The 11,399-nt window shown below is 41.1% G+C and overlaps 1 protein-coding gene across 3 annotated transcripts in view; it reads right to left on the reverse strand.

Annotated features, from left to right (window-relative positions):
* The window catches only part of LOC103467612 (nuclear receptor coactivator 3-like), a 35,243-nt gene extending 24,066 nt beyond the window's left edge, over window positions 1-11,177 (reverse strand). For 2 of the 3 annotated variants that reach the window (XM_017305817.1, XM_008414160.2), the window contains exons 1-2: window positions 10,920-11,177; window positions 1,336-1,443 (exon numbers count right to left, since the gene is read on the reverse strand). In XM_017305817.1, coding sequence (XP_017161306.1) covers window positions 1,336-1,424 — 89 coding nt within the window. In that variant the 5' untranslated portion in view covers window positions 1,425-1,443; window positions 10,920-11,177. The remainder of the gene's footprint in view (window positions 1-1,335; window positions 1,444-10,919) is intronic. The other variant, XM_008414159.2, reaches the window with a different exon arrangement.
* Window positions 11,178-11,399: the final 222 nt, after the last annotated feature.

Below are 11,399 nucleotides of genomic sequence, written 5' to 3' on the forward strand. Positions count from 1 at the left end.
GTCTCATCATGGAGAAAATCAAATGAAATCACAAAAAAGGGAAGTCGTTTGAGGATCTCCACAAATCTGGGTCACCTCCAGGTTGAAATTCCAGATGCCTGCAGAAGCCAAGTCCTATCTGTTAAAACAATAATACTTCAGTATAAACACGAGGAGAGGGGCTCTGTGTTTTAAAGATCACTTCTTCCTGCTTCAAAATGTGCATGTCAACCCCAAAGAAGAGGAAGAAGACCTTGTTAGGAAACTGGCTGAGGTTGTGTCGTTATCTACAGGAGATGAGTTCTGTACCAACACGGACTGAAGGGCCGGTCGGAGAGAAAGAAGCCATTACTCAGAAAGCAGCAAATAAACCAGATTACACCTTGCAACTCTGGATTTTGGAAGACACCTCCCCTCTGTTGCTGAGGAAACTAAAATTAGTGTCATGACATCGTCCCAACAGAAAGACAATTAGTTTTAATTCAGTTTATCTATTTAGTGCCAATTCACAACAAATGTCTTTTTGTGGCTCTTTGTTATGTAATGCACGTTCCAATTGATCCTAGTTATCAAGCAGAACAGAAAGCCACTTATTCAAAGTAATTTAAAAAGTTTGTATCTAAGGAAACATTGCATTAAGGCACTAATTAGCTGCATTTATTCCTTCTGGATGAGCTACATTGTGTCATTGACTTTACATCCATTCATTGTACCAAGCATGCATGTAGCGACAGTGAACAAGCAAAACTTCCCTTTAACAGGAAGAAACGTCCAGCAGAACCAGAACCAGACTCTGTATCTTCCATGACCTTCTGGGGCTTTGAGAGGACAGAGAAGATGCACAAAAGAAACAAATGAATGTATTATTTTTTATGTTTGTGAGACTAAAAAGATAATAGAAAACCAAAGATCTGAATTTGAAGAAATCAAACAATAATTCCTCAATTGTTCTTGGCTAATAAAAGAAGAAATAAACATAATGTTGGTAATCCCTGTTGTCTTTTTATACAATATAATGCATACTTTACATAATTAAGCAATCTAAAAATAAGAAATAATGTGTGATACAGCTAACGAAAAAAAACAAAAAACAAAACACTGATTAATAAAAACCAAAATATGAGATCTTGTGTTTTGGAAACATCTCACTTTAAAAACCATCAGAAATCTTTCAGTCCAGCCACATTTTCTCAGCTCGAAGCTCAAAGTCTTCCCATTGGTTGGGTTTTCTTCCCATCACAGCAGACTTCACTCTGTTCACGTCTGGGTCCAGCAGGCTCCAGCAACCGCTGACTGACCCACTAGCCCACTTTCTTTCAGTTCCCCCCTCCTCATGTGCCGACGCCACGAACTCACCCCAAACCGGGCGTGTCGCAAGTGGACAGTTTGCGTTTGCGGTTTTCCGAGCTCAGAGGCTCCATGGAGTTGTCCCCCAGTCCGCTCATCGTGTGCACATATCAGCACCTGAGGGGAAGACAAAACAGCAACACACATTACAGCAGAGTCTGGGATTATAAGGTCACTTATAGCCTTTTTAGACGGGGTTACACTGCTAATTGTGAAGGGAAGAAAGACAGTTGTCATGTAGAAAGAGGCACGACTGTGAAGCAGCAGCAAAAACAGAAGGGGGGAAATATGCTTATATCATGCAAATTATATTCTCCTGGCAGCAACTGATGAACATAAACATGTCTCGTCAGCATCCTCCTCCTCTTCCTGCTGCTTGCTGAGTGGAGAATGTGAGGTTATGTTTGGTGTGTGTGGACCCATGCATTCATGAGTTCATCAGTTCAGTCCACACACACACCGGATTAGCAGTGTCTCTGATGATAAGCACAACTAACCCCGTCAGACAGGCGTCTCTCTCCCATAATGCATCACACTTCGTCTCCAGGAAGTGAGCTGATAAAGGTTGTGCAGATGGGATGAAAAAAAGAGGAGGAGAGGGAAGGAGTGGAAGATATCAGCGAGGGAGGGAGAAGCCAGAGTGAGAAAGTGACTGCTGATTGGTCACTTGCTTCGCCACGGCGACAGCAGCCGACACTGGGGAAAGGTAGGAGGGAGGAAAGACAGGAAAGCAGAAGCATAGGGGGAGAAAAAAACCAGAGGGATAATCAGAGAGAGCAAGAGAGAGAGATCAAGAAAGAGAGGAGGAACAGGGAGCAGGTGAAAGAAGGAGGAGGGAGGTGTGGAGCATCCAGAGCGTCTGGAGTGTGTTTTAGATGCACKTGTGCGGTGCAGAGAGCGCTGAACGCATCAGTACCCCTCTTAACCTTCACAGCCAGCGCAGCTTTCTCATTCCATTGATTACATGGTTATCCTGTGACCAGAGGACTGCCTCCGCCGCATGGCAAATCAGGCCAGCAACAGGGGAGAGATGCCAGGCCGTTATTTAATCATCACACAGCGTCGTCTGTGACTCCTTCATGGAGCCCAAGAAGCCATGTAATTGAGTTTGTCTTCTTTGGCAACAAGGTCCTAAACACACCTTTCTTTCTGGGACAAATTCTCAGACTTTAGGCATTAGGGATGCAAGTTATCAATTTATGAACTGACTTTATCAATCAACTAACGATTAATTGATAAGATGGTCGACTGCCATTGAAAAGGGCTGAATTTTTCATAGTATGCTGAATTAAAATAAAACATTATTTTGTGCCAGGTGTATTAAATGCTGACTGAATAAACAGAAAAGTAAACATAGACGTCTTTATAAAATATTAACACGGCAGCCACAGAGGGAACATTGGGAATTTTTTTTAGTTTGTGTTACCACGCAAAAGTATTGCAAGTAAGTTGATAAATTGTTTGCATCCCTCTTGCATCTATGTATATTCTTCTTGAATAAAAAACACAGCATTTTCTGGCATGGTGACAAAAGGGAATACTTGTGCACTCTCAAAAGTGTTGCCCCGTCCCTTCCTCTACAAGTTTCTTCCAGATTTCGGCTTTAATCGTTCCCTGGAGTCCCTCCCATCAGACCGGCTGTCTGTCTTTGTCTACCTACCTGCTTCGCCTCTTGTCTAAACCCCTGGTTTGCTTCCCATCTACCTGCCTCCCACTCTGCTGCTCTTCATTAGACAAAACCAGAAGGCGAGAAGCAAAGGGAGGAGGCGCAAAGTCGGGAGGATAGAGAACTCAAAGTGCTGGAGTAAAAACTCTGCCTTTGCTCTTGCACCGATCAAGCCCGCCTGCCCGCTCGCCTATTGATGGAGTTCTCAAAGGGGGAGCCGCTCTAATTGCAGAGTGAATGAGGCTGCCCCAGAGAATGGTTGATTAGGAGGCTGCTGAATGCCCCAGGGAAATGGGTCACCTCCAGCCTGGTGCGGGCCGCCCGCTTATTCCAGCACGGGGAGAAAGTCAATTACACGCTACAGGCATGGGGGCCTGGTGGCAGAGGGTGCAGCGGGGGCTGCGCTTGGTACAATGCAGCAGCGCTGTGGGGGGGTGAGATGAGCACAGAGGGGAAACAGGAGAGGGTGATGGCAGAATCGAGGGCAGCAGGAGGAAAATAGGAATGGGCATGAAGATGGTATTTTAAAAATTGAGTGGGCGGATAGGGTGGAGAGGTAAAAGGAAGTCCCTCAGCTTGATTCTCTCAAATTTATTTACTGCATGTTTTAGGTTAAGTTTGGGCCTAATGGGAAATAATTATCACGTACAATTAAATTCAAACGGAAAGATGCAGCCTTTAAATATGAGATGGTTGATCAGGTTCATATTCAATTTCTTCTCGTGTTTTGAGTTGTTGTTTATTTTGGATGTTTAGATTATCTTCCAGCTCCAGTACAGAAATGTATCTTTATCAGTGATGCCATTATCAATATATTACTCGAAAATTGGATCAAAACTACAACATTATCGTCTATCACAATAATTTCTGGAACAATTTATTGCCCAGTAATTTGTTATTACGGCGCCGTCCAGTTCCTCATCAACTCTGACCAACACAACAAACAAACAGAAACATTCCCACAGCATGATGCTGCTAAGGCAGCAGCTTACAAATCCCAGTAGGTGTAAACCATGTGGGGGATTTCCATGAACGACGGAGGGGAAATCTTCTGCCTACAGGCTTTCAGGACCCAATTCTGCTTGAAAACTTTTCACAAAGTTTTCCCTGACCTGTGTGCATTTCCATTCAGAATGTGCTGTTTTTTGTTTGGTCTTTGTAGTGCTGTTTATTCTCCAATAAACCAAAATAGGAAGATTGACGTTTATATGTAAATCTGAAAAGCATGCATCACTTTCCTCCCACTTTGTGCTGGTCTATCACATAAAATCCATGAAAGGTTGAGTGTGGGAAAATGTGAATAATTTCAAGAGATGTGAATACTTTAGCGGTTCCAAGTTGGAGCTGCTTGTTTGGATCAGCAGTAAAACGAAGAATCCGAAATGCATGTGAAACTAAATCCTCTGGCTGATTTTACACCCCTCCACATATGTGGTGCCATGCTGGGATAAGCGCAACAGAAGAGTTAAGGAAACTTTACTAAGTGCCAAGTTTTCCTCAGATGGCTGAATGACTTCAGAAACCCCCCGTCCATGTCCTCAGGAAATTTCCAGCATCAGCATGGAAAATTTATGTCACAGAAAATCCAAACGGGTCCCTGTTTGGGTGTGGTGTTGCTTTCTAATGGGGCTGAACAAACTTCTGCATAAACTGGCTCTGTATGAGCGCAATTCTGCATATAAACCTGCTGCTTTTCAGACTATACCTCTCTCTTTTTGAGATCCTTAGACGACATAAGGAAAACAGGGGAGTATTTTGAGGTAAAATTGCTAAGAAGCACTCCCAGCAGGACATCAGAGGTGTAAAAAAAGAAATGAAAGGGGAAAAGGTCTTGGTGGGAATTAAGTGCAAAACGAAAAGAGACACAAGAGCCACTTAACTGGATAAGATTGACTTCTTCTGCGAGCTTGGAGGTTTAATCACATTGTTGAGATTCAATAAAGGCATCAAGCAGAGCGAGAATGCTAAAGGTCTTAATCAGAGCTGCTTTTAGAGACTCGAATCATTCAAACTTATTTGTAAGGGACTTTTCACACAATGTTGTGCAAAACAAGGTGTTTAACAAGATTAAAAAGAGACCCTCCCACCCAAAACACTTAAAACATGTCAAAAAAGGTCAATGTGCACAAAAAAACATACAAAAAAGTCACAAAATCCAAATAAAATAGTTCCAATACAATGGTGCATAGAAAATATACTGAAAATTATTTTTGTTATTCAATTCGACATAAAAACTCATCAGGAGGTAAAAACTATTTGGAAATCTGGCCAAGATTAAAAAAGTCTAAATGGTGTTTAAATGCTAAATTAAAAATTTAAGCACAAAACCTGCTTTTAACACTTTTGGTTGTTTTCAGGAGAGTCTGTTGCAGAAGTGAGGATTTTAATGGTAAGAAAAGACAACAGCAAATATACCAGCCTATTTAATGGCTCTGAACTGTGAACCATGAACTCTGACCTGACTCTCAAGCCTGATCTTGACCCCCGGAGTCACGACCTCCGCTGTGACCTGTGTGTTTTCCAGGTCAGAAGAATCACTGGATCAACATGGATGTGTCAACACCACTTTTAAAGCTCAAAGATCCAAACCCAACAGTGATCCTGGGAGTCCAGCTAAACCTCACAATCCAAAGGTTAAAAGTTAAACCTGAAGAAAATTATCAAAATAAAATAACTGCCTCATAAATCTCATACTCCAAATGATCCAAAATAGTTGTTTATTTTTGCCCATTTGCCCTAAAAATTCATACTTTCTAACCTACCTATAACTTAAATTTGGTAATTTTTAATGAAAATTACACTTAATTGAGAGTCAATGTATAATTTTAGAAGCATATTTATATTTATTTCCTGTTTTTCTGATCCAATTAACTTCAAGAGCATGTTTTATGCATAAGTGTGGGGAAAAAACAGTTTTTACTTTCCTCAAAATCAATTAAAACCATTTATAATTTAACATTTTAGCTTTCAAATGTTGTTTTAGCATCAAATTTTATTTTTCTAAGCATACAGCGCTGTAAAAACATATTTCACTTTCTGATAAATACACAAAGATAATCGAGGTGAACACAAACAGCTGCTTTCAATTTTATTTATGTTCTAATATGTGAAAAAGTAATAGAGCCCTAAACTTAATAACAGGTTGTGCCATAAAGATATTTTCAATGAGTCTTTCACATCATTCTGGTCAAAGAGTTGTTTTATTTCAGCCACACAGTCTTGACTTTGACTAGGCCACTACAAAACTTTAAGTTTTTAGCCATTAGGAGGTGGGTTTGCTTGTGTGCTTAGATGATTGTCCTGCTACATAAGTTGAGTTCAGGCTCCAGGTCTGATCCGTTTTATTTTATTTTACATCGCCACCTTTTTTATCTTATGCAAAGCACTTTATATTGCCCATGCTGTGCATGCAAAGTGTTCTATGATTGACTGACAGGAAGTGAAAAAAAAGCAATTCATTATTTCTCAGGTGTGTTCTCACACCTGGCCAGGATTGTTTGGGCAGCTTTTTCCCCTTAATAAATAAAAGCATAATTTGAAAACTGCTTTTTGTTTACTAAGGTAATAGTTGGATGATATAAACATTTGTTTGATCGTTTATGACAAAAAATAAAGAGAAAATCCGCTACTCACCTTAGCTTGCCAATAGAGCCAAAGCGACAAAAAGTTAACAACTACAAGAAGAAAGGCTCGACAAGGAGCCAAGTTTATCTTGCCACAAGTGAAGAGGATGACTAAAAGCTTCCAGTGTTTACAGAGATTAGATTTAAACTCTTTACAGACATTAAATCATGTTGCTTCATTTCTACGTTAATGTTCTATCATTTCTTTGTAGTAAAATGGTCCTTAAACATCCCATATTATCATTTGGTACCAACTTATCTTCAGTTCTTTTACATTAAAATCCAATATCCTGTATGTTAAAGTTTTGACAATCGAGAATGTGCAATGGGAGATTATTATCAAGTTTGAACAAAATGAAGGCAAGAAAGTCCCAAAATCCCTTCCTTCAACAAAAGGAAATTTGCGAATGCATTCAATAATTTTACCCAAAAGCTTTTTAAAATGTGTGGGGAGTAATCCTAAAGTATTGCATGTTCATATAATGGATGCTAAACAGCAAATATTCAAGTGGAGAGAGTTTTCTTCAGTCACATCAGGCGGTTGTTCCTGACTACACGTTTTAGCGCGTTGTTGCGCAAATCACTGCAAAAAGCGACAAGCAGCAGATCACCGGCGAGCGAAGCTAACAGACTTTAAGAAAGCAGAATCAAAATGGACGAACGGCAGCTGCAAAAGCAAAACTATGGTTTTGGGGAGACAGAAAACACAGCTGAGAGACGACAGAACTCCCACAGCAGAGTGAGTCACGGCGTACGTGGGGGGATGTCTGAAACAATGCAACAAACAAGAGAGATACTGAGGGCAGACGAGGAAAACATGAGCAACTAACGCCACCTTGATCCACAGTCAACCTGCTATGAACTTCATTAACAAAGGAAGGATTATTCCTGTCTGAACATCATTACTAACCTCTAGGGAATCCCCACCCTGATCATAAAACACCTCATTCAGGCCCCTACACTTCGAGGAACACAAAAGAACTCAGTTCATAAAAGAAAGTTTAATTTAATTAGAAAATAAAGATCTGTTTTAACAGCTTGACAGCTTCACCGCTGACTGAAATGAGGAAACCGAGATGCTGGGAGGCATCAAACTCCTGAATGGATCCGTTTCTATTCTCTTCATTAAAGCTGACAAAACAGAGAAGGCTGCAGGGTCAGAGCAGGGTGCAGCTGACAAAAGGCAGGAAGGTGAAGAGGTAAAGTGACAGAGTGAGAGAGAAAGGACGGCACTGGATAAGTGATGCAAATAGCCGCCTGCCCGACGCTCTTTTATAATATCTGTTGGCAAAACAGAGGCGCACAGCCCCGGTCTGGACATGTGAACTCACACTGGCGACGTGCCTCAAAGGGTAACCACTTATCCAACCAGAAAAAGAAAATTTAAATATATTTTCAATCAGAAGATTACATACGCTGATCATCAGTCGTAAAAATTGGGAGAATGTTTTCACACCTGATTTTCAAATTACGACATTTGTTGCTTTCTCATCTGGTATGATTCACTTTCACACTGAAACCATTTCACCTGTTCCCCCCCTAACCTGTGGTGGCACTGCACCAAGAACCACTGAAGAAATCGATTTGAAAACCTTTGAAGAAGACATGAGCGCGACTTAATTCTTCACGAAATGTAAAAACAAAAAAAAATTGAGTAGCGTCAGAGTTTAGCGGTTGTAGGATTTCTCTTTTGTCTTTGGCGAAAGACCACGAATCATTTCTCCCGTTAGTGCCAGACAAACAGGTTTGTTTTGGTTGTATTTACCCAGAATGCCCTGCACTATAGTTCACTTCCTGCATATGTGAATGCCGGTCCACTTGGCATTCACATATGGACTCAAGCTGCGCCAGAGTTCATTTCAACCAAACAGAAACTAAGGTTAGTAGGAGGACCAGAGTTTGCTTCTTTTCTTTTCTTTTTAAACCTCCCCAAATGAACCAGACTTGCTAGGTAAACAAACTACAGTTAATTAAAGCAGACTGAGCAGAGCTGCTGTGAATGCACCCAAAGTTATACAATTGATTTGGGGGGGTAAACTGCTTACACATTAAATAACATCAATCATTTTATTAAAAAATTCAAGATTGCCTTGAGAGCCTTGAAGATTTATTAGAGAACATTAGTGAACAATCAGCATCCTGAAGAACAAAGATAAAAAAGATAAAACTCCAGGGAGATTTAAAGCAGATTTAGGTTATAAACCAACATCGCAAGCTTTGAACATCTCACACAGAACTGCTCTATCTTTCATATGAGCATAGACACAGTATGGTATGAGTCCAGACCTGCCAAGACACGGTCGGCTGCCTTAACTCACAGGACAGATGAGGAAAGCCTTAAAACGAGAAGCAGCCAAGAGGCCCATGGTGACCATGGAGCTTCACAAATCTGGCTTTTATAAAAGAAGAGAGAAGAAGAGCATTGTTGAACGAAAGCCATAAGAGGTTCTGTTTGCAGTTTGCCTCGATTCATGCAGGGGACAGAGCAAACATGGGGAAAAGGTGCTCTGATAAGACGAGACCAAATGTGAACTTTTTAGCCAGAATACGACGAGTAATGCCAACATAGCATATGTGACCGAAAGGTGACACCCTAAATAACGTCCAAAAGGTGAAACATGCTGGTGGCAGGTCAAGCAGTGGGAAAACTTTTCTTTAACAGGGACAGGAAAGTGAAGAAAACCTGTTGGGCGGCTGAGTATCGTCATTAGAACGGCCCAGTCAAAGTTTCAGACACTCTTGGTCTATTTTGCAAAGGTGAACAAGAAAACATTTCTGCCGGTAATAGCTGAAGTAAGTAACTTTTATAAGAAACATATTTTTTAAACATTTGTTCAAACTGTCACCATGTTTTCATGATATGATAGAAGACAGATAATGCATGAAACAACTGAGCTTCTCTTCCTTCTCCCAGTGCTAATTAGAAACAACCAATCACAGCCAGGTGGAAGGTCTTGGCGCTGTCAATTTTTTGTGTTTTGTGCTGCTCTTCTATTTTTTCCCCTCCTGTTTGCTCTCTGCTAAGCTGCAGCTAGCATAGCCTGTCATGAATGCTAAGATGAGTTAGCAAAGCCAAAGATGACTTTGGATAAACGGTTTTCCAGTAACAATAACTTGTTTTTTGTGAGGATGATTGACAGCACTAAGTCCCGCCTCCTGGCTCTGATTGGTTGGTTTTGGTCTGGGAGAGCTGCATTTCTTCAGCAATGGGAAGAGGTGGAGCAGATCGATCTTTTCACAGATTTTCTGTCTTGTTTCATACTGTCATGACATGGTAACAGTTTTAACAAACATATAAATAACAGATTTTTATAAAAGTTATATACTGCAACTTTAATGTAGTAGAAAATCTACAGCTGCAGTGAAAATTGGTTTCACCAACTGATGGGCTCAAATGGGTTGAATACACTCCACGTTTTTCAGATTCTTATTTATCCATTTTTATTTATTCAGAATTTTTCCTTCTAATTAACAATTAGGCACTATTCTGTATTGTTCTACAACATAAAATCTTATTAAAATTTGTAGTTGTAACGTCACAAAACGTTCAAACTGTAAGAACACGTTTTAGACGCTGTGTGAGTTTAGTTTTAGTGGTTGTAGAAAAACTCCATCTCTTGTCTGCCGAACTCTTAGTGCTTTCAGATTTTCCTCTTCCTCACTGCCCTCCCCCACTCCAAATAACTTCAACCCTCCCACCGTCACTCCTGCTGCCTGTGCAACAGCAGCATGTCTGCAGGAACATTTGTGTGAGAACGCACATGAGCGAAAGAGAAAGTGTGGTTTGGTGAAGCCTGGGTACAGTACTGTGTGTGTATGTGTGTGTGCGTGTGTGTGTGTGTGTGTTGTTACCTGCAGACTGAGGGTGGGGTGGGGGAGGGGGGAGATTAATGCTCTCCTACAGCCTCTGTGGCAGGTAGAGCACAAAGAATAATTTGATTTCTCCTTCTGTCTCCTTGCCGTCTTCCTCCTCCTTCCTCATTCTCTCGACTGTCTGAAAGTAGTCAACTCTCTTTCTTTTCTTTCCCATCACAAAACCCATCAGTTTTTTTAAGCAAGCTATTCCGCTACCCAAGATTTAAACCTTAAGCATACATGCAAAAAATACAACAAAAAAAACAAAAACAAATAACACCTCAACAAAACATCCGCATAAGAAAACATGCCATGTTCTCTGAATTTCAGTGTTCAGGTCAGGAGGATGTTGCAAGAATGTGGCAACAACAAGAAACTGAGTCTGACAAGCGGCTCATCCTAAACCCAGTAGGCCGTTACCATGCCAACCATACAGGATGTTAGCCCACCTTGTGATGGCGCCAAGATGACAGACGGTCAGATGGCCCCCTCCCCTCACTCTGGGGGTGTTCTCCTATCTGGGTTGATCAATTGACTCTGGAGAGAAAAAAGAAAAACATGCAGGAAAAGTTTAGCTCTCACGCTCACCAGTGTAAGTTCATTAGGGCAGTATTAATGAATAACCGGCAGCAGCCATATTAATCAGAAGCATTAAAAAAAAAAAAAAAAACAGGAGGCTGTGCTAGCTCCCTAATGAGTAAGGAACTATGAGAGAGCATCTGTATGCACTTTTGTCTTCATTACGGGTGCAGAGCACACGCACTGTGGCTCCTGCTCATTTGCATTGATGCCCAGACCACTCCCACTCACCAGACAAAAATGCCCGACCACACACGCACACACACAGAAAAAGTGACGCTGAGACACAACTTTTACAGGAAGCCACACAGTTGAAACCTGAAAGTGGCACTTCTAAAAACCAGCCAATC

This window comes from Poecilia reticulata, linkage group LG7 (assembly GCF_000633615.1).
Source record: "Poecilia reticulata strain Guanapo linkage group LG7, Guppy_female_1.0+MT, whole genome shotgun sequence".
Classification (NCBI taxonomy): Eukaryota; Metazoa; Chordata; class Actinopteri; order Cyprinodontiformes; family Poeciliidae; genus Poecilia; species Poecilia reticulata.